The following is a 23,286-nucleotide window of genomic DNA, read 5'->3' as shown; positions in this document are numbered from 1 at the left end:
GCTGCAGAAGGCCCGAACATACCTTGACAGATTTGACTTCATCACTAGGAGCACACATGCCTCATGCGTATGTTAAATTCAGGTTAACATTTACATCAGACAGTGAACCAGTCACATCCTTCCCTTACCAGCCACTTCTAGGTGCTTGTTAGCAGAATGCCTCTTCAGAAGGGCTTCGCAAATAGCAGCACACTTGAGGACAGCCATGTTTTTTTGGCTGCACGTGTCTTAAAATGGGTGAGCTAGAAAGCCAGTCTGCCTTTCTACTTGGAAGAGCAGAAGGCAGACACATTCCTCTTAGACAGGAATAACAGGAGGAATTTGCATGCCCTGTAAGTTATTCCTGGGGTTGTGCACACCTTGGTAGTCCCTGTCCTATTACCATACTGAAAGACTATCCCTAAGCTAGAGTTCTGAGCCACGTTAAGAGGAGCAATACTTTAGCTGAAGAGTAGAAGTACTGTAAGAGTGAGATGTCACTTCAACAACTTATGCAGTTCATCTAGCAGAGACAACTATTTTACTATCTAGTTGAAACCAGTTTACTTTGACTGGAGGCAGTCATTTAAGTTACCTCCACAAAGAGAGACCAGAATGACAATACGTAATCAATTAAAACCAAGTCTTTCACCTACCAAATACTATTGGAGTGGGTTCAGTTACTTGTTCCTCTTCTTTTCTTAGGCTTTCAGAAGCATCAAGTTTATCCACCTACATTGAAGCGAACAGGAGATGTATGATGAAGGCCTTGTCTAGGAATTGCACCATCGTGTGAGGCTTTTCATGCCTGGTACCTTAGCTATCAAGTGTTGCTTTTATTAGTCCAGACTGGAGACTACAACAGTCTGCATGTTACCAGCAAGCTATGTTGTAAACCTGCCCTCCCATCCCTTTAGGTTTATTGCAATAAACAATAGCTGTCAAATGCAGCTGAGGTCATCATTACCTTCAAGTGAAGCACTTTTTGGGGCCCTATTCTGCTCACTGTTAACTCTGTGACCCAGAAAACAAGCCCATCAGATTGCAGTTCCAAGCATCATCTCAAATGGGCCTAATCCACACGTATCTATTGACCTGCAATCCCTCTCCCCTCCAATGAGAGGGCCCAGATATTTGCAAGTATTCCAGACCCATGAAGTTTGATCTGATCTGGGACTACAGCCTAACCTGGGCTGCAGAGTACTGGTATTCACATAGACTCCTTTTAGAGGAAACTCTAGGACCATCGTTGAAAATGGTCTAGTAGTATCAGCTTTATACAGATCCCAGTGTTGTGCCAAATAAAGCTCTGTTCATGCTAAACACATTTGTGAAAGTGCTACAGTAATGCAGGAGCCCTGAACACAACTTTTAATTGGGGGTGGGGGGAGTAATTTAAGGAGGCAACAGTACCTTCCTTCTCTCAGGTTTAACAAGTTATATCTTCCATAAGAGAACCATCAAGACTGAAGACTGCAAGGCATAAAAATCTCACAGCTTCACATCCAGATACAGGCAGTACTAACATCCTGGGCAAACCTACATTTAGCCCAATGCTGTATTTCAGCTGATCCTCATCCTCCTTTCCCACTGCAAGAATCATATCTGGTCCGAGAAGTGCTGCAACAGGGCGCTCTATTATACTTTAGAGATGTTATCTAGATGTGGCGTTTAACAGTTTCCTGGACTTTGAAGTTTGCAACTCAAATTAATAACTTGAGTGGCAGTAGGTCTTTAACTGGTTCATTTATAGCTGTCAGCCTAACAGCTCTTCAGAATAACACTAAGTATTGTGTTACAAATGCTATCCGTATTACTATGGAGCAAAGCAATTGACAGCTACCAGTTTCAAACTAGTTTTATTGCTCTACTTATGACCTGGGATTCCCACTCTCTTGGATTAGACTTTCCTCTTTACTGCCTGTAAAGCATTAAGGAACTTTGAACAGAAGTGCAGTTACTCCCTCTGTTGGGGAAACAGCAAGTATGCTGAGAGCAGACATCCTGAAGAAGGGACAAGAGCAGCTCTCCAGGAAAGCCTAAACATGTCTGATTTGCTGCCTAGAAATGAAGTTGTTCAAAAGGTTTCCAAATGAGTGTCATGATACTTTGTGTGCCTGGCCCCTTCTGGGACATAGGCTATTCTGTGCTTTAACACCTTTTTATGTATAAAAGAAAGATAAGTTCTGGAAGACATACAGACCCCGCTGATAAACTAGTCTATTCTTTTGTACTTTTGAAGTTAGTTACATGACAGTTTTAGACATACCACATTTATAAAGCCCATTCTTTAATTCCATGTTTTGCAGTTAATTCAACAGACTAAATTAGTTCCACTGTAAACCACTTCCACCATGCAGATTTTCCTTTTGGCAAGTTATCCCATATTTAGTACACGTGATTACTTGTAAATCCAACCAGCAGTTTAAAAGCCATGATCTTAGACCTAAACCTCACATGGAAGAGCACAGGTGAACCTGTGTGGCAAGTCTCTCCTCAGTGGAATATAAGGAGGAGTTTAAAATCTGTGCAAGTACTTTCATCATACTAACAGGCAAGAAGTTTACAGAAGCTTTATGCTACTATTCAAACTCACCACGCCTGAAAGATTGCACACTTCAGTAATTTACAGCATAACAAGCAGTTTGCACTTAAAACATCCTGTTGCATGGCAACTGCTTTTGTTTACTTATGAACAACATCTTCCCTGCCACAAGATATCTGTAATATAGTGAACAGGAGCCCAAACACTCAAGTCCTGCTCAATCACTTGCTTCTGTTTCCCACGAAGAGGAGCAGAGTCTGGTTGGATTTTCAAGTTGCTTGTGAATAGTTATCCTTTTAGCATTAGAAAGTGAACAGGAAATGAGTTAGAGCTAAATTACACTGCTCTTCTGGCAGAAGCTACAGCTAGATTCCTGTAAGAGAATCCTAGGATATTGAGGGACACAAATGAACACAAAGAGTTTGAAATCAGAGTGTCACCTTATAGAACAGCCCATCAACCTGCAAGAAAATTCAGAGGGGAATACTTAACATGACTGATTAGAGGCAACCTGAAGCAGTCACTTTTAGATTACTCATTTTAGTGAAGTTCTTTACTGTGATGTCCTATGCAACCCTAGAGCCTTCTAAGGAAGTAACTTAGAGCTGGCTGAGACAAGCATTTCAGGACCATACATGATCAGAATCTCTCTTCTCTCTCAGTTGAGGACTAGCTATTAGTATCAGTATTGTACAGCTAGACTACACATCTAAAGTTCTGTTTTCCATTTAAAAAAAATCATCTTCAGCAGTCTACTCCTATGGCTAATGTAGAAATAGTGTGTACTGTTAGTTACTCAAAAGCTATACTCGCTGTAACAAGAAAACAGAGTACTTTCATAGTTACACAAAGCAGAGTGATACAGGTTGTTCTCACCAAGTCTTCCACTTCAACTATGGAGCTGCTCTGAAAAGCACACAGCTGCTTAGGTCCACTGTTAAAAGCAAGAGTTTAACTAGACCTCTTTCAAGTCCCAAGGCATCTATTTGTAAGTTTCACTAGCTAGCCTGAAGTGATTAAATCCACAGAACTCCCTAGAAGACTTAGTCTATGAGGAACAACAATATTCCAAATACATGCAAAGAGCTCTGGTTTGCATAATGCTAATCATCCAGCAGACTAGAAGTCTTAACTTTTTAGCCTATGCAATACTCACTTTGGTAAGGTACTCTCTCATCACTTGGATGAAATAAGGCATTGCAAAGTCCATGATGTTATGCCTCCACGCCAACTCAAGGACTACATCTGGGTGCAGCAAGTCATAACATGTGAAAAGGCAGGCTGCAAAGCACTCCTGCTTGCCTTCCTCCAGGAACCACTGAAGCAGCTTCTCAGCTAGTTCTGCATCTTTGGACTCTGCAGCATACTGCATAGCATCCTACAGAAAACAACAACAGTTAAGCTTGACCCTTGCCTGTCAGCATCTTGCTCTACACCTTATGTGCATGTTATTGCTAGCTAGATAAGCCAGGTATTTGGTATACCATGAAGTTAGTCTTTAACAACACCAGGCATGTTCTGTAGAAGCCAAGCTACAGTACATACACTCAGTTGAGTCCTCTTATTTTGAGGCAACCCAGATACTTGTATTAACATTATCCAACAGGCTTTCCTTAAGCACCTGAAGTGGCCTGATGAGATTTTGCTTAGTTTTGTTACAGAGAAGATAATCTTTCTGGCATCCCACCTACCTCACCATTCGATATTAAGGATTACCCAGAGCAGAAGGGATTATTGCATCAACTGCTTGCTATGCGTCAAGACAGAGCCAGCTCTCCTACAGAGTAGTCAAAAACTGGCCCATGTGAACTCACTACAGGCTTGAAGACTATACCATTGTAATCATGTTTCATCTGTACCCTAAACAAGGGCATAAGTCATCAGTTCTATGGAGGATGTTCCCTACTGATACATAAAGCTGTACAGATGCCATTGATTGATATAGACAGATCTCCAAGTACAGGATAACATTATGAAATTAGATTTACAATATGCATTTGAAATCGCAAACACTTGTGCTCTAAGAGTCTTTCCTTAAACTTCAAGTGAAGGGCTAAGATTAATTAGAACTCCAGATTTGAAACTAACGAAACACATTCAGTACCAAGGAGATCTATGCTTCATAGCTCAGACTTCTTTTTGACAGTCAGGGAGAAAGGCTACATTAACTCACCTTATACAGACGGTCTTTCTTGCATAGCTCCACACTCTGTTTCCAGCGGTTGTTACCCTTATACAAGTATGCTGCAATACGCCTAAATTCAATTAGTTCATGCTTTTCCAGACGCTGAGCCAACGTTATGTTATCAAAGTTGTCATAGGCATCAATGGAAGCTCTCAAACCCTGTTTGAGAGAGAGTTGTTACACATGCTTCCAGGTGGTAGTAGGCAAGAACTACAGTAGAGAAGCATCTAAGCATGGGACACAAGTGTTTAGGTTCTGCCAGCTGGATGTTGATACTATGGCTACAGCTTGTTTACCCTGCTTATTTTATGCATCTCTCCAAAAGATGATTTTTAACAAAGCAAGACGCTAACTCAGTCACACTGACTTCACTTGAAAGAACAAAGCATGTCTTCCAAATAGCAGCCAATGGCACCAGAAGCAAATCTGTTTACAGAAGTGTTGCCCAGTACATACCTAATATAGACCTTTATGAAGTCTGTTGTTCTGAGAGAAGTAACTGTGCAATCTGCTTTGTTTGCAAATCAGTGTCTCAAGACTCCTGCCTGCAAAGGGTCTGATTCGACCCACCCCATTGCACTGCAGAAGTTATCTTCTACCCAAGGGAATTACTCTGTGCCAGATGGGGAACAACCAAACTATGGCCTCTTTTTTGTTGGAGAAAGAGGAGCATCCCTCAGGCCTAGCAATCTATTTTGTGGGGCTCACCTGATAATCTTCCTCCTCTGTTAAAAGGTTGTTTAGAGCTTCATTAACTCCTTTGTTGTTGTGGTTCTGGACTGAACGCAGATAAGGCTTTACTAGAAGTAGCTGATTAACCTGGAATTAAGATGATTCCAATACAAGATTAAGTATACCAATTCTGACTCTTCATATTCCTGAAACAGGTTCCCACTTATTACAAGAGTTTGTGCTTACCATCAGGACCCTTCAGACAAAGCATCTTGTATTGCCAGAAGTAAAATAAAACAGCCTCCTAGGCCAGTTATGCTAACTCTTCCAGCGTTTCCCATATCAAGCCAGGATTGGGCTGCTCCTCAGTCCTTTAAACTGGAGGCAAAGCCACCTCACAGATGTCAACCCCTTTTTTCCAGCTAGAGACTGGAGTGTCTTAACTTGACTAAGAAATCCTCTTCCTCATCTACCGTCTTCCATACTCACCTTTGAGAAAAAATTGACTGTCCTGGTGTGATCCAGTCGTGGAGATAATACAAGTAGGAGATCATTGATCAGCAGAGGTTTGTAGTCTAAGTAGAACTGCAAGGCTTTGTAGTACAGCTCTACATTGGCCACCTGCATGGTTAGACACTAGTTAGTACTTCAAACACAAGTAAGCCTAAGGTGCTTAGTTTGGATCACTTAACTCAGCACAAGATTTATCTGACTCTTAAATAAAAGCTTAAGTTTCCTTCTAGACACCAGAAGTGTTACACTTACATGCAGAATTCTTGTTCAATCTTATGACTGCTTCTTGTGCCATCTGCTTCCAGATAGTGAAGTCACAAGCTACCAGGGGTAGTACAAAACAATTCTAATCCATCCACAGTTAAGAGATCCTGGCACAGGCAGCCCACTAGAGTTAACGTGACCATTTGTTGAACTCCTAAAGCCAGTAAAGGCTGTAGTCTTAACCAGTCTTTAAGTTGTTGCCTTGAAACCCATTAAGATCAATAAGAATGCGTTCAGCCTCAAATCTTGTCTAAACTATTTGCCAATTCGCTATTCTCTGCTGCATTCATGGGACTGCCCACGGCAATTCTCCCACTGAAACATCTGGAAACATTTGCAGAGATCTTTCAAGAACAGTCAGAGTCTCGGACTAAGACAGCAGTCAGCTCAAAGGTATTAAGGAGGATACGCCTCTTGCTTGTGACCTATGATGCTGAGCAGTCTCTGAAAACATCCTGTGCTAGCTGCTGCCACTCAATAGAACGTGCTGCACAGCAGAAAACAAAGGGTATAAGATTAGATTCATTCTTGTGCTAAACTGATTGGAAGTTGTTTCAAGTACAGCAGGAAAACTGAGTAGTAGCTTAAGCAAACTCATTCTCTAAACAGCAATTCTGTTGTGCATTTTTGCCTCTGTTCTGAAAGAAACTTTCAGCACTTTGATTCAGTTAACTAGTTACTTACCTTGGCAATTATGTCTTTAAACTGCCCTTCTTTCCAGGCATCAGTGGGATGATTCATCATAGTAATTATTGCATTGTCATACTCCTCATACTTGTCATAGAGGAATACAAGTTCTGCCCAGAGATGAGCCTGTTCTGCAGCTCTGAGCACCTGATAAAACAAGAAATCAGTCAGTTTGATTCACTGACAGCTTCCCAACTTCACTTGCAGTGTAGCTACCTTACTGCATACCTTTGGAATATTAACTCTAGACCAGAAGAGCTCCAGATGTTCCCTCATTTTCTGAGGCTTGAATTTGGAGTATAAGATGGCAAGTTCAGTAAACATTCCCATGTGAGCACGCTCTAGGCCCAAAGCGGCTTCCAAAAGGGCAATCAGTTCTTCAAAGTAGCCACGATCCTAGATGTTAGGAAAATAAAGATTAATTGCAAATTCATGACCAACTGGCACTTAAAGCTTGCTAAAAATGCATATTTACTTAATTCAACACGCTTTCCTTTTCTCTCCAAATGAGAGTGCTTAGACTTGTTAGACATGATTCCAATGAGGCAACAGAATTGTAAAAGAAGGGAGAGTGAAAACTAATTGCCCTTCCATTCACTACAGAAAAAAATGTATGCAGCTATTCAGAAATGGAGATGGAGGAAGAATGAATTTAAAGATCAGCCCCACAGGGTATCGGGTTTTATCTGTGACCACTTTACTAGCAGGTACAAGTATGCTGTCTAAAGTCTTCTAGGATATTAACAGTGATCTAACCTGATAGTAGCTGATCAGCTCTTCAAGTTCATCAGCATGGATGACTATGTGTAAGCCACAGATCTGTGCCAAGCGGAATTCTTTTCCATCCACACAGGCGAAGCATACCTGTAACGAGAGTTAGCAAACAGTCAGTTAACAGAAGAATAGTGCAATGCTTACTTAATCTCCTTATATTAAAAGGAAAGTTAATTAGCAAAGCTTTACCAAAATTTGAGGCTTACATACAGTTCCAAATAGGTATTTCCATAATGCTTGCTCTAGAATCAAAGTCTCTGCCATTCATTTTACACTGTTTTGAAATTAAGCTTTATCTTGGGCAGAAGGACAGCTTATAAAGCTACAAACATACTCTGTAGCCAGAAACAGTTAGCAAGCTACTATCAGAGCTATGGTAGATAGTTATGAATTAACTCTTCTTTAATTCCCACATTACTGACAGAGCAAAGGAGTTCAATTATGCTCTAGAGCAACATGCTCAGAAGCAACAGTAGAGCACATTCTGCAGACTACTAAAAAACACGAGTTTAAGTTACCTCCTTCCAAGTCCTTGTGCTGTTGGCTTTGCGGCCACTGTCCACGGCTGCCTGATACTCTCCAAGGTGCACCAAGGTAGATGCCAGGCGAGCAAAGTTAGACACGTTGTTATAGAGCAGTTTTGCCGCTTCATACATCCCCTCTTCATAACAGCGATCACCAACCTGGATTAGGAGTCCAAGGTAAACAAGGGTAACAGCAAGAATCAGGAGTCAGCTAAGCTGCAAGTCATAAATGGGAACTGTGGATCAAGACATACCTGTTGTATATGGGCATTATTAGGGCCACTAATAAACTCCTCCAGTTCTGACAGACGATTAGTTTTTGCTAAAGCAAAAATAAGTTCTGTCTCTACATAAGACTCTCTAGCCTTCTTCCTGGCCATCTGTAAGAACTTGACTAGGTCCTCCCAGTTATCTTGAAGAGAGAAAAGATATTTAAGATCCTCTGTTTAGTCATTCTGTATTGCTCACCTTGCCCACCTTAGGAACAAGTTTTCATTAGTGGTCTCAAGGATCTCCTCCACCATGATACTAAGCCATTTGCATTTGAGTTAAGGAATTCCCTGTTAAACACCAAGTCACCTTCATGTAAGGTTGAACTTCTTGCAACTATTCTACAATCCAGTTGACAAGCAATTCTGCCACATACAGCTAAATAAATACGTTATACTTGGCTATACTTTAGATGATAACAGTCCAAATTATCTCCATATGAAGGTCTACCTTTGGTGTAGCAACACAGACAAGCTTGTTGACAGGAATCTCACTAAACATTGACTCATCCAGTTCATGTACTGACTGCTCCCATTTCCTCTGAAACAGAATTTATAAGTCTCAAGAATCCCTGCTGCTCGATGTAGATGCAACAACCTAGTTCATATCCAAACAATCTTAAATTTGAGGATGCTTTGCCTTACCATTTCTATTAGCTGCTTGAACAACTTCCATGTAGGCAGATGGATCATCTGCCTTTATATAGGAGTCAATGGCTTCTTTCACCAAGTCCTTCTGGAGCTGTGCTCTGGCTAGCTGGCTCCATACTGCTGGTTCATTACATCTCTCTGCAAATTCATAAGCACGGTCTAAGTTGCCAATGTGCTCAATCAGCACCTGTTCGAAATTGAAGTTGCAAGTTAAAAATCAAAGCTTTATAACATTGTTCTTTCTAACAGAACTCTTCCTTCCAGTGCGTATGCTGTTCTGTGTAAGCAATGTGAAGCTAACTGCTTTTAGAACAGCCATTTCTGTCCAATGAAGTAAAAGACAGCGAGAATAAGATTCTTGATGCTACTGTTTCTCCTCTGCCTTAGAGAAGTCAGTAATGCTGGCCTAAAGACAATGCCTAGTAGCATTTGCTTCTCCTGCACCTTTCAAGTATGAGTCTCCAAGGTAGCCACTCTGAATCAAATGCAACACACACCCCCCCAAGCGTATAGTGCAACACCCCAACATTTTGGATTACTTTGCCAGATCAGCCTCTGAAGTCAGTATTGACTTTGTTTTGCTATTCTTTGCACATAATCCCACTTCTCCCTGCAACTGTACTCTTAAGTCTCAATGATTTAAGTGACAATCACTCCTTGAGAATCAATATAACAATACACTTCCCATTCTCTCTATTACTAGCATTCTATACCTTCATGCAGGAACCATGCCTCACCTGAATTGCTGAAGTATTAACATCAAATTTTCTGAATATAGCAAAGGCTTCTTCATATAGCTCATTACTGATGGCAATGTTTGCAATATCTGGGGCATCATAGTTATCCAGCCGATTGATGTATTCCATCACACGAGTACGGTCAGCCTTAATGGCAGTCAGGATCAGCAGATTCTGGAGATTCCTTCGGTTAACAGAAGGCAGAGGGTATAAGCAGTGCACAGTAACACCTGCTTAAGTGACATGTATTGTACATGCAAAAAAAAATACACCCCCTTGCTGCCACTAGCAACAACCTTTCATCCCCAGATTGAGAAGCACTGATACTTGCCTTCAAAAGAAATGGCTTATCAGTATCAGTGTTCTCTTCTCTCAACACATCACTGCAAACTGCACAGTGTGAACTAGCTCTGTTCTTAAAGCACAAAGCACTTAGAATTCTGCTTTTTCACCTGATTATACACATTTAAGAATGCTTAGGTCCTACAACCAAGAGGCCCACAAATAACTTGGGTCATTTCACTACCTAAACAAAAGGCATTGAATAGGCTAAACTTGTGGACAAAGCTTTCCTCTTACCTGTGTTCACTGAATACGGAATTATCCAAGACAATTTTTTCCAGTAACTCAATCAATTCATTAGGTAGGTCAGCAGTCATGAAAGCTTTCACAGTTACAGAAACCTCCTCTGGATCCTGTGTCTCTGATAAAGCTGTTTGGACAACCTGGATTTGAAGGCAGGAAAGTATTAAGTGTTTTCCCCAAATGAGATATTTGCCAACCTATTCCAGTGAACTACAAATTAAGGCTTCAGACCTTTGAGAGTATTTTGTCATAGACAGCAAGAAAGAGCTACTTCTATACTGGATATAGCTATTAGAGTCACACCTTGGGTCTGTATAGGGAGCAAATTCACTAGAGGTGAATTTCTGTCACAGGACAGAAATAGTATCTTACTGCTAACTAATTTTCTGACCATGAAGGTCAGAGTTAATACCTGCCACTCAAACTCTTACAAATTTCTGTATGGTTAAGACAGGGCCTCAAGGGACCCTGTGGGGGAAGACAGCTACTTTAATGCCCCATAAAGTTTGAGACATCCTGAAGTCTCCTCATACTGAAAGTTTAGCCTTTGTGCTGTACCTGGTCAATAAGCTGCCGCCTGAATGGGTTGTTTTCTTCCAGTACATTTGCCCAGAGCTCAGGGTCCTTCCTGCGCACCAGATAGCGAGCCTCACTCTTAAACAGTGAGTTCTCATTGCAGACCTGAAGGAGAAGTTACAGATATTAGTGTTAATGTTAAGGGTTAGTACCACAACACAGGTTTAGCTAGCTATGAATCAGACAGTCTAGAAGACTGACTAGAACTAATTGCTGACCAATGCTAAATGCCACAGACAAGTTCTTACCCAACCTCTGATCTGGAAGGCTCATAGAGAAGGTCTCCAGCAGAATTTCTACAGCTTCTCTTGGTTTTGCCCGACACACAAATACTGTGACAGTGGCTTCACAGTAACTATTTGCTTCTGTTTGAAGTGAAGACCTGCAGAAGCCTGAAGAACTTAAGTTTTAAATCTAGAAAGGGAGCCACTTGCCTGGGCAGCATTAAGTAGTAACTGAGGAATGGTGCTGGTGTTTAAAGCTAGAAATAGGTTACGTATTTGGTGTCATTAGCTTTACACTAGAAGTGTTCAGAGTAGTAAGTGGTTTGGATTCCCCTGTTAAAGTGTTAAGGGTACAGAATAAATGTGAAATCTCCTATAGAAGTGCAGCAAGGAAGAGTTATGAGTTATGATCCTATTAGTACCACCAGCTTCCATTTTCAACTAGAGCGTAGAAACCTGAAGGCCTATTCCATCTTCTACCAACAGGTCATGTTTTGTTAGTATCCGAATTAGCTCTTGGAGTCTTAAGTACTTTGCTGTAAGCAAATTAGTAGTAGCACAATTTTGCTTTACGTTGTACATCTATTAGTTGCAGGAGTTGAGCCCTCTTCTAGGAGGTAACAATGCCTCAAGAACAATTCTTACAGGAGGAAGATCTTTTCTCCATAACCAGAAACACCTGCTCAGAACATCAGTTCAAGGAAGAAACTGGTACTGACAAGTTTTTATGGTTAACCAGAATGTTAAAGCTTATCCTAGCAAAGTTTCCTAGCAAAACAACAACTCAGAGCCACCTTCATATCCTGAAATAAGAAAGCCAAATGTACCCAGCTGGGTTTTCTTTTTTTGTTTGGTTGTTTTTTTTTACAGCTACAGAGGAGGTATTACTTCAAAAATAGCTGCTTCAGGCTGGGAAGTCATCCACTTTCAACAGCAAGCCTAGATTATACCACCATTCTAACACTCACAGGGTAGGCCGTGCCAGGGAACAGCGTTTACTTCCTTTCAAACAGGGCAAAACAAGCTAGTTCTTACCCCTACACAACTGACATTCTTTGCATATACTAGTGCGGAAGTGCAGGTAGGAGGAGAATGTTTTCTTTCTCAGCAGCCACAAGCACTACAATCTGGCATTAAGCTCTAGTGTTCAGTTTGAGACTAGGATGTGTTTGGAGAACCCTGGGAATTTCACTTGCCCTTGAACTTCCGAGGAAGGTTCAAAGAATCAACAAGCTTAAGATAGGAGAGGAATGCTATCGGAATAAGTCCTTGCAGTTTGACTGTCAACATTTATTTTCCTCATTTCTAGTTGTACTGGAGCAACTCTAAGGGTCAACCACAATAAGAAAATTACAAGCCCCATTCTGATTTCAGGAACACTTTTCCTCCTACTGTACAGTCAGGCTAGATGACAGCCTGTCCCTTCTGCTGATCAAGTGCTCAAGGCTCAAAAAAAATCAAATTAACAAAGGTTTAACAGTAGGGATATTCATTAGCTGGGCCCAGTAAACAATTTGATTTTGAGCAGAATCAGTGGATGAAAGACATGAATGGTACCTTAAAGCTGCAGAGTTATACAATTTTAGTTCGGACATATAGCATAAGAGTTCTTCTATATGGAGACAGTAATTCTTATGCTGATGAGAAGAATCCTGCCTACTTCAACTCCTGAGTGAGACTGCAAGACAGGATTCTGCAAGTGTTAGACAAATAGCCAGCTAGGCTTCCACTTCAGGCAGCAAGTAGTTCTTTAACATGTTTAGAAATGCAGTTTTGCTAACCTTTATGAGTTCCAGATCACATTGCCCCCTCTCATAAGCAACGCAGGCCAGATGAGGGTCCCTCTTTTCACAATATTTGCCAACTACACGGCTGTCATAGTAAGGATTCTCACGAAGGAACCGCTCTGGATTATTATTACTGTCAATGTAGATTTTGGCCAAGGCATTATGAGTCGCAGGTTCTTCACAGCCTTCATGAATCCTTGATTCAAGCCATGGCAATAGCAGCTTGAGCCTTTGAAGAAGCAAACATTTTAGGTTTATAAGTCAGATTGAGGTATGCTTGACAGCTATCCATTAATACCTAGCCTTCTCTTCCAGCAGCAAGACTTAAAAGCAGACGGAGACCAGCCAGTTATTTTTAATGAGTCTTAAATGAGTGGAGGCCAGATCTGCAGTTTAACATCAGGGAAGGCTGCAGATGCCACTAGTTTTGCAATCTTTCCTTTCAACTCCTGTTCTATTAGCTGGCTTTTCACACTTAAAACCATTTGTTCATTTTACAGGTAACTACAAACTAATTACACAAGCTGCTGTGTGCCCACAAAAAGACTGTCAAGACAGTTTTATCCAGATTTACACAATTCACATGGTTGGCTGTACAGGAAGTGTTCAAAAGCCATGTTAATCATCATGCAGCACTGTCAGGCATTCCTATATGGCCCAAATAATCAAGAAACTGACTAGCAAACCTAAGCTGCTTTTCTATAAAGAAACATAAGCCTATTAGTATTGTATCATTCAACAAAACTGCATCCAATTCAATTTGGGAGTATACCAGGGTCAGGAAAGCCCAACACTGGTGTCTACAGATGTATTTTCATTACCTGTTTCTTTTTTCCACTTCAGCCACCAGCTCATCTGTTGAGAACTGGCCTCTAACCACCATGATCAAGTTCTTAATGACATCTTCAGAACAATCCACATCAAGAAGCCCTCCAACCACTGCTGGTATACGGCTAGGATTCACCTAGAATAAGACACCATCATTAACGTTAGTTATTAGCATTACTAATAACCCACCCCCAGTCTTCCATATGGGGAAGTTCTAGTTAACAATTTAAACTGCTTTAGAGCAGTGAATTTTAAGTTATTAACACATTTGTCTATACATTCCAGGAAAAACTGCACTTGTAAGTTTGTAATAGACAAAAGGCTTATTGAAGAGGCTCTGCACTAGAAGCGTGAGCATAGAAGAGACACAGCAGGTTCTGCTTTAGTTTACTGGAATGTTATGTTCCTTTTAAGGAAGAAAAGAGCAAGAGCTTAAAACTGGATTCTCCTTACCTTCTGCACATAGATCTCTATATACTTCTGCAGGTTATTGCGATATAAGTAGAGCACCAGGTCATGAACAAAGTCAAATCGATCACAGACAATGATCAGAGGAAGCTGGTCTGTGAGCTTTGCCTCCTGTATTTTGTGCAAAAAAAAAAGTAAGCAACCACCATTTGTTTAAGCGTTTTCAAAGCAGGAAAGTCTGACCAAGTTCCCTTAGCACTAAAAGTTACAATACATTCACATTTAAGACTGCCAAGCAGACAGTTGACTTCAAAAGCAAGTTACCCACTATGAATACCATGCAGCCAGTCTATCAGTTGAGTTTTAAGTTTAGGCTCTTCATGAAATGCCACATTAGGCCTACATCTCTAGCTTCAAAATGACTATCAATTCACATATCAATTCAGAAGACAGTTGCTGGTCCAAGAACTTAATACAAAATGAAGTGGCATTAAAATCCCATTTTACCAGTCAAAGCATGCAAAGTGTTGTAGTAGAGGTTGACTCCAGTTTTAATAAGCTTTGTCTAGCCAATATCCTTGATAAAGCTCCTGCTGAATACTTCAGCATAGTCTTTTCTTCTGCCAACCTGGATTCACCTATTGTTAGGTGACAACACATTCATGAGTTTGGTACAAGTTATATCATACAGGCTACTTTTAAAGAAATAGTGAATTTGGGCTTGTTTTCCCAGAGATAGCCTAGAAGGACCTATTACATGCCTGGAATAGGATCAGACTCCTATTCCAGCTGCACAGTAGACTACTCATAGCCATGCCAGCTAAATCTTGAGTTGGTATTTCCCCCCCATTAGAAGGCTGTAGTTCTGCTGCTAAGCAAAACGTACAGAGGACTGCTCAATCCATTGGACAGAATATATACCTTCAGAAAGTTCTTCACCCGTTCTGGGTTGTAGCAGTTACTTTCACGGCAGATTCTTTCCACTTCCTTTATCTGACCAGTCTTGCAAGCTGCCTGGATGTACTTGAAGTGAACATCTGGATCCTGGCTGAAGTTTACAATGGAACCCAAGAAATAGAACAATCCTAGAAAGAGTCACATGTTTTTAACATAGTTAGAAGGGTAAGTGAAGCAAGTGCAGACTGTTACAGGCTTCAGCTTGTGACTTAGTTCAACCCTGCTAAGAGAGTAGCTTTCATTCAACTGCAGGAAAAGTCAGAAGGTTTTTTTTGCCCCCTCTTTAGGTTTCATCTTTCTTTCTGATCTTTACTCAAGAGGGTTAAGAAACTATCTAGAACAAAGCTACCCCTAGAACTCACTGTTACGAGCTCACTTTGATAAATGCATCCTAAGGTCCAGCCATGTGACAAGTACCTCTCCCATAAAAGCTACAATCCTTACTATTAGATTCAATCAAGTAGCACTTCCAAGCAAGCTGCTTCCCTCTAATATTGTACCTTCATAGCTTTTGAAAGATTCAAAAAGCTCCACAAGAGACTGGGTACCAAGCTGCTCATGGTATTTAGAAGCAACTTGCACACAAAGCTGTAGGTTTTGCCTAATGTTGGCTGACAGCATGGCACGCAAACACTCCACAGAGTCTTCAACGGAGAGAGAGCCAAAGAAGTTCACAAGCCACTGCAAAGAGAAAGAAATTTTACTCAGTAACTTATACAGGATTTGACTGACTTCTAAAATGTAGCAACTAGCCAGAGTTTCTACCCCGGCTACTAGAGAGAAGTCTTCCATGTGCTAAGACCAAAGACTTAAGAAACACACTCACCATCTTTACAACTACAAAAACGCGATTTGGAAGTAAGATTTGAAATGTCCACCTGGGAAACTGAGGTCAGATTTAAGCCATTGAAAGTATAGATGGTTTAATCAGTAACTGGACAAATGTTCTTGAATCACAGCTACGTATGCTACTTCAGTACCTACAAACCATCTTATAGCAGCTGCAGGGATTTTAGCAGCTACAGAAGTGCTAAAGAGTGTTCACTTAAGCTTTCACCTTCTTTCTCTACAACAGACTTACCTCAGGATTCAAGAGGTGAGTATGAACGACAGCGCGTTTAATATCATACAGATCTGTATAGTGTTCCAAAGCCCGCTGGAGCAAGCCTGCCTTTTCACACAACTGGGCAATATGAGCACGATCATAGTGTGTAAACATTTGGTTTCCAAGAATGGCATCTGCAACCTAGGAGGTTACATTTCATATTCAGACTGTCAGAGAATCACAGCAGCTCAGCCTAGAAGTTATTGAAGAGTCAGAGTAGTGACTCATTAGTAGTCTTTGACATTGCTATACTACTTATAGATATTAGTATCAGACATCATATTCTTGTGCAAGCCTACTACTGTCTCTCCTTCACTTTTTGGAGGAACTAGGTTAAGAGGTCTCACCTGCGGGGCATGAATCAAATTCATTTCCAGGAGACGAGTCTGAAGGTGGCCTTCTGCAGGGCGGTTATTTTTCAGGGCATCCAACAGAAAGGACGTGCACTGCTGAATAAGACTGTTCTCCATGAACACATCCACAATCTGTTGAGATTAGTCAAGTTAGAGAAGGGGGTCTACATACACTCATGCACATTTATCTGTATATACTAATGGCCTGGCTAGAAGGCTGAAAAGGCAGCTCATCACAGCACCTAGCATGCTATACTCCCTTTGTTTTCACAGGATTACTTCCATGGTAATAGAGAGAAGTTTCACGCTTTGTTTTCTTTTTCTCTAGAATGTAAGCAGCACATTACTTTGAGCTATTATGCCAGATTTTGCTACCCACTCTAGTTTTAACACAGCATGCAAATCCCATCCCTTCTCTCTTGTTGGGATAGTTGCTATAAGAAAAGCTAAGACTTTTTCTAAGTAGCTTCAATTATTTAATAATGCAAGTTGTTGCCTTGTTTCTCTGTCCATTTAACCAGAAGTGGCCACTAGCAGCCAGCACTCAACTTCGGTTTATTTGTTCATCTTCCTGGAAATTCTCTGCATGGAAAGAGTTAACATATGCTCCATTAAAGCCAACAGTAGGACAGTAACACTCTACTGCTTAGACTAAGACTGTGGCAGATTCACTGTCAATATTACAGTAATAAGCCAGAAAGCTTCCACAAGAACTTGAGAGCACACTTGCCTCTAAAGACTTAATGGTAACCAAACTTGACTAGAATAGTTTAGTCACTTTTGTAACCAAGCCAACTAGAGACCTGAACTGGCCTTACCAGTCCCCAAAATGGTACTATGCTATTACCTCTGTCTAGAAAGAGACCAGTACTCTTGTTGTAGGCATCACCTGGTTAATGTTAGCCAGTGGCTCCTCATCCTGTACCAGCATCTGAGAGAACTGCAGGCCTTGCTCTGGACTGACTCTCATCACACTTCTCAGTAAGAAGATCCAGTCCGGGGTATAGCCAACCTAGAGATTTCAGAGACAGTCACGCAATGTCTGGGAAGCTTTACACATCTTTTAAGCCTTCAGATTCTTTAGCACAGTCACTATGAACTGCTGTGAGGTTGCCATGCCCATCCCCCATCTTCCAGGAATTCTCAGACAAAAGCATTGCTTGTCTGTTGACACAGAAATTTGGTATTCACCTACTTAGTAACTGAACTTGCACCAGGGCATTTCTCTTGCTAGGTAAGGAAACTGCTAGGAACAAGTCTTTCAACACTCTTAAGGCACTATCTATCAAGTAAGATCCTAAACTTACATGTGGACATCAAGCAAGTTGTTTTGTAATCCATCAAAAAAAGTGTCTTATGAATTTAGGAAGAATCTTATCTTTACTCTCTAGAATAAGCTTCAGCCAGTCCATTAATTTGGTAGTACAAAGTTCTGGATGTTCTGAATTTAAGTTTTTGCAGACTGCTCAGACCTTAGTCATATGCTATGATTTGCACTATGACAATGAAGAAAACGCTGTTTCTCAATCTTACCTACTTATCAGTTTTAAGTGACAGGAATCAAAGTTATCTCATGGAAGATAGCTTGAGAATGTACACATTAAAGATAGAGTCTAGCAGTTTGTGATAAACAACTTTACCTTTTTAGCATATAGCACTATTTTCTGGAATTGACCAGTTTCAGCAAAGCACTGAATCACTTTGTTTGGCACATTAGCACGAAGATAGACACTGAGTGCAAGGGTTGGGTCAGCTGTCTTCACCAAGTCTCCCAGCTCCTCTGAGCACTCCAGCTGAAGTCAGAAGTAGTATTTTGTCAAGCAGAAGAATTCAGAGATGTAGTATCAACAAAAGTATTTTTCACACTCAATTGTTACAAGGCAACAGAATTAAGCTAGTGTCATGATCAAGCCTACCTTGTCTTCCTTCAGCCACTTCTCCAGAAGCTGCTTGCGGCCCTGCTGTAGGACAGGGCGACAGAGCTCCAGAGACTCAAACTTGTTCAGCTGTCCCTGGTCAAGCAATATTCCAAAGTACTGGAGCAGGGGAGAGGCCTGCCCAGGCTGAGCTGGTACACTCTGGAACTTCCTGATTGTATCACTGGTACGTAGAATTCCCTGAAGAGGCATAAGATAGAGAGAAGCAATGTTTAATTAGCAAAGGCTGAATAGTATTAGTCAAAAAACAGGTGTTAAGCTATACACTGAAGCATCTACTCTTAAGCCTCCAGGGTGGAGATCTTCAAACCAATGACATTCTAGAAAGAAGTCAGTGGCCACAGTAAGTCCAGTCTACGGTTGGAAAAGTATAGCAGATGCTCTTTTATGGAATACAGGAGAATATATTAGTCAGAACAACAACCAAATTGCAGAGAACTAAGGCTAGTATTGCAGCACTTTAGTTTTTGAATGTCAAGTACTGAAATGAGAGTGAGCTAAGCAAGTCCACTAAGCTAAGGCAAATCCCCATGACTAAGCTTTACCTTTGGTGCAGATGCAGCTACTTTAGCAGCATCTGCATAGCTTCCTTGAGCAAACAGTGTGTTGAACTTCCTGGCAAATAATTCCTCTGCCCCAGCTAGATTACTACGTATAGCCATACGCAGTCCCAGGTCAGGATTCTGGAGAACATTCGTAGCATAGTTCACTATGTTGTCTTCCTCAACACATACAGAAAGCACCTGGAAAGGACAAAAGGTATACTGAGGAGTACTATCCTTTCCACAACTACCATAAAATACAGCAACCAAATGGCTATGCAGCCTATCACTGAAGTAGTAGATTAAAGAAAACAAGTCCCTCCCCAAGCAGTTCAGTACTAGGAGAGGTTAAAAGCTGACTAATCAAATAGTTACTTGCTCCCTTCTACAACATTTGTTGCATCAAGTCACTCATTAGGTTTGTTACATTCCATCTGAGCTTTAGAGGGCTCAAAAACAGAATGTGGGATTTGTTACCTGTCCTTTTTTGTTTACACCAATAATGCCTGAGGTAGGTTCATGAGGAGCTGTGACAAAGATAGTATCAGCACTAATACGGTTCATGTAGATGCACACTCCAGACTCCAAGTCATACATATGAATATATCCATACTTTGTGATCAGGTAGATAACACCATGCTTAATTCCAATCTGCCAAAAGATGAGATTGTATTAGTCAAGACTAAGACTGTAACAGTTAAGACAGCTGCCTTTAGTCTAGTCACAAGACAGTACTGCAGTGACATGCCTTTGCACTGACACTAATAACAAATATAGCTTCAGGCTTCTTCCTTACAGACTTAAAGCAATGAACAGCTTTGCTGGCCATTTGGAGCCATAGCTCCACTGAATAGAGAGGTTGAAGGGAAATTAAAATTCATCTGCAGCAAAGGACATACTCCTCATCCTAATGAGCCAGGCTGAGGGAGAAAGTTTGGGCATAATTAGCATTCTAGTGTAGATATGCCAGTACAAGTTCTGTTCAGAAATATTAATGAGAGAATCTCACTCTCTTCCGAGAAGGCCTACCCAAAGCACCAGCAGAACCTAAAGCAAGCTCAGCTACTGAATACTCCAGTTTACCTGTCAAGTCACTTAAACTGGGGAGGCTTTCAAGCCAAAATGGTCTTCAGACAAAGAAGTACTTTCACTTTGGAACAAGTCTTCATATGTTTTGTTAACTAAGCCTCAAACTGAAGTACAGAGCCACATGAATCCTGCCATGTAGACAGCTTGCTTTGCTTACCCTAGTTTAAGGCATCTCTTGGTTCATTTATGAAGCTGGTCTATTAGACTGGGCAGCAGTTGCATGCTCTGAGATAGTTTGCTTTTATTACACAATTTCTGTCCCACAGACATGCTAAGTGAAGTTTGGTCTGTCAAGGCAACCAGCTATGTTGTCTCCTAAAGAACCTCCCATTAATGTCCCAAATTGCCTTTTCTGTGCTGCTACTACAGGAGGTATGCTGATATAGGACTCCCCACTCCATTTGTCTCTTATGGGGACATGCACTGTACATGAAACACCACTTTCACGTGAAGCTACATCAAGCACCATAACATTCTTATCTAGAACTCTGAACATTAGTAGGAAGTTCAATAGCCAAAGCAATGTTAGAGACATTCTACCAGAAGACACTATTGAAGGGTTTTTTGGGTCTGATTTTGTGTTGTTGTTGGGGGTTTTTTTGGTAGGTGTTTTGTTGGGGCTTTGTTTTCTTTTTTTCCTAAATACAACCTTAAGTTGACATATCTGGACAAATACTGGAACAGCCTGTATATTTGTGTTTGAGTTACTGTTTTAATGTCCAGACTACCTCCCACAAATCTATTAACACCCCTCCCAGAACTAGGAGGAATGACAGCAAAGCACTAGCAGAAAGCATTCTTTACAACAGAGATGGCAGCTACTTGCCAGGCTATAAAGTTGATTTTTTGGGGGATCAAACATTTACCTGCATTGCCACAGGAAAGTCTGTCTGTGCCTCAGGTGGGAAAAACACATCAACAGCTTTCTTAACAAATGGCTGATTTCCAGTAGCTGGCTGACCTACTTCAATTATGTGTAGCTAGGAAGAAAAGAGTACATGTCACAAGATTGCCTGCAAGTACAGCCTCATGAAAGAGGTTCCTCTCTTCAGATATGCTACTGAAGTCATCTGCCACACTTGGCTGATGAATATCTGCCCAATCCTGAACCAATAAAGTCTGGGGAGCTGTGCTCCAGATATTTATCAGAGGGACAAGTTTTCCAGAACTTGATAAAGTAAAAACCAGGAAAAACTAAAAAAGATAAAAGAAAAAACCCATGCTTTCTATGAAAGCAGACTGTACTTCCACTCAAGACAACTTGTTCAAGATGTTTTGAGCAAGACTTGTCAATTCATCAACAATTTGTGCAGGGTAAGACTAGAAAGCTGAAGACATTTTAGTGTTACCTTAGCTCTTTACAGACTGCTCAGCAGTTGTAGCTTATTCAACTGCTACTGAATTCCACTATCAGTTTGATGCAAACAATGTACCTATAGCACTAAGGTTTATCTAGTCTCTTTCTGTACTGGATTCAAGATGTAAGAGGCTGCTTAATGACTTAACTTCATACACACAAAACACCACGTGGGCATAAATTGATGCTTTAACACTCTGAGCTCAGTTCTCATTGCATCTACATTTGTTCTTATGTTTAAGTTTCACCCAAGCAACTCTTTTTGCAGTTTCTATCCTATTGAAAGAAAGCATTTTGATGCTGACCAAGTATGCTGCACACATGGTTCCCAAGCTGTTCTTCAGAGAGCATACACTAGAACTTCAGTGATCACATGGTTTATTAGTACCAAGTTTTGCTACAGCAGAACAGGAAAACAGTTGCAGAGACTTTACCTTGCCCCCTGCAGGACTCCTCACAGCAAAACAGAAGAGGGTAGAAGGTTTGGCATTTCCCTCTATTTTGAATTCTGCAAAAGCTGCTGCATGGCCCTCTATAGGTTGGGAGACTTTTCTATCAACTGAGTACAGCTGCATTGCACCAACCACACGATTTTGCTAGAAAAAATAAAAAAGGTCAGCTTTTAGAGATAAGAGTTCAAACGTTTATAGCAAGACCTTTGGGACAGTAAACTAAAAAGCAGCAAATGCCTCAGCCCCTCCTCCAACACTTTAGTCACATTAAAGGTCAGGTCATTCCTACACAAAAGTTTTTTCAATTTTTAATGTATAGAGACCAAAGTTAAGAAACTATAACAGCTATTAAGTGAAGTGGGACCACAGCTCTCCCGATTGTTTTCATAGCATGCTATTTCCAGGTAACTTACCTGTGCTGAAATTCCTATCAGCAGCAGCCATTTTTGGTGTTCATCTGTTCTGTAATTAATGATTTGGCAGCCCGCAAGACTAGCATGCCTGTCAAACATCTTTTGGGGTTGCGATTCTCCCTCCATGCTCCAGTGGTAGACTGCTGTCTCTGTCACCAAGGCAACTGTATTCACAGATATCCATTTCCAGAAGATCACTTCCTCTGCCATCGTGTGGGCTTTCATTTTACTTTTCATCTCAATGTTAAAGATCTGAAGTGTTTTCCCAGCTAGTATGACAAAACCCAAGAAACATCATAGATAGATCACCACAACGGCCATCCTGTAGTCTGCCTATTTACAAGCACCCTGTTTAACCCACTATTCCAGTGATGTTACAGACAGGGTTAGTGTCCTGTCACATCTGAGTCTCCTTTGATACTTGACTCATATCAAACAGAATCCCCTCCCCATCCCCAACACCTCTACCATCCCTGAAGCAAAAAGTCTACTTCTTATGGACACCTACATGGACATTCCAACAACTGACAAGCATAGACATTTTAATTAACTATAAGCTGTAGTTAAGAGTCTAAGCCACAGAGCTTGTGTAAACTCCAGTTTAGGTAGCAGCACTGGTATACCAGTTATAGGTGTCTAGTAGATGTCATGCAGTATAATTAATAGAAAGAATGGTTCCAGTTTGTGTCAATTTAGTAGCTGCTGTAGATGACCTGGACTGAGTCCAACAGCACAAGATTTGCAACAGCTCTTGATAGCCAGAGACCACAGCTTCCATTCTATTTTTCCGTTGAACAAACTGTGCACTTAACTAGGAGATGGATGGGCCCTGTACAATGGTAATACAACAAGTGCCTATTGAAGAGGCCAGTC

At 41.0% G+C, this 23,286-nt stretch overlaps 1 protein-coding gene across 4 annotated transcripts in view; it reads right to left on the bottom strand.

Annotated features, from left to right (window-relative positions):
- CLTCL1 (clathrin heavy chain like 1) overlaps window positions 1-23,286 on the bottom strand; it is a 37,258-nt gene that overhangs the window by 1,720 nt on the left and 12,252 nt on the right. The window contains exons 3-33 of one of the 4 annotated variants that reach the window (XM_076353251.1): window positions 22,414-22,682; window positions 21,983-22,144; window positions 21,058-21,171; window positions 19,580-19,753; window positions 19,106-19,303; window positions 18,540-18,740; window positions 18,264-18,416; window positions 17,513-17,635; window positions 16,618-16,755; window positions 16,247-16,411; window positions 15,666-15,846; window positions 15,130-15,293; window positions 14,254-14,379; window positions 13,794-13,936; window positions 12,967-13,201; window positions 10,944-11,066; window positions 10,380-10,525; window positions 9,801-9,984; window positions 9,058-9,250; window positions 8,398-8,555; window positions 8,138-8,302; window positions 7,602-7,709; window positions 7,074-7,241; window positions 6,843-6,992; window positions 5,871-6,002; window positions 5,418-5,528; window positions 4,698-4,868; window positions 3,681-3,902; window positions 2,965-2,985; window positions 632-711; window positions 129-217 (exon numbers count right to left, since the gene is read on the bottom strand). In XM_076353251.1, coding sequence (XP_076209366.1) covers window positions 129-217; window positions 632-711; window positions 2,965-2,985; window positions 3,681-3,902; window positions 4,698-4,868; window positions 5,418-5,528; window positions 5,871-6,002; window positions 6,843-6,992; window positions 7,074-7,241; window positions 7,602-7,709; window positions 8,138-8,302; window positions 8,398-8,555; window positions 9,058-9,250; window positions 9,801-9,984; window positions 10,380-10,525; window positions 10,944-11,066; window positions 12,967-13,201; window positions 13,794-13,936; window positions 14,254-14,379; window positions 15,130-15,293; window positions 15,666-15,846; window positions 16,247-16,411; window positions 16,618-16,755; window positions 17,513-17,635; window positions 18,264-18,416; window positions 18,540-18,740; window positions 19,106-19,303; window positions 19,580-19,753; window positions 21,058-21,171; window positions 21,983-22,144; window positions 22,414-22,682 — 4,767 coding nt within the window. The remainder of the gene's footprint in view (window positions 1-128; window positions 218-631; window positions 712-2,964; window positions 2,986-3,680; window positions 3,903-4,697; window positions 4,869-5,417; window positions 5,529-5,870; window positions 6,003-6,842; window positions 6,993-7,073; window positions 7,242-7,601; window positions 7,710-8,137; window positions 8,303-8,397; window positions 8,556-9,057; window positions 9,251-9,800; window positions 9,985-10,379; window positions 10,526-10,943; window positions 11,067-12,966; window positions 13,202-13,793; window positions 13,937-14,253; window positions 14,380-15,129; window positions 15,294-15,665; window positions 15,847-16,246; window positions 16,412-16,617; window positions 16,756-17,512; window positions 17,636-18,263; window positions 18,417-18,539; window positions 18,741-19,105; window positions 19,304-19,579; window positions 19,754-21,057; window positions 21,172-21,982; window positions 22,145-22,413; window positions 22,683-23,286) is intronic. The other 3 variants (XM_076353250.1, XM_076353248.1, XM_076353249.1) reach the window with 3 other exon arrangements.

The sequence above is a fragment of the Aptenodytes patagonicus genome, chromosome 15 (genome assembly GCF_965638725.1).
Source record: "Aptenodytes patagonicus chromosome 15, bAptPat1.pri.cur, whole genome shotgun sequence".
Lineage (NCBI taxonomy): Eukaryota > Metazoa > Chordata > Aves > Sphenisciformes > Spheniscidae > Aptenodytes > Aptenodytes patagonicus.
The sequence above is the reverse complement of the archived record's forward strand: the minus strand, read 5'-3'. Positions and strand labels throughout refer to the sequence as shown.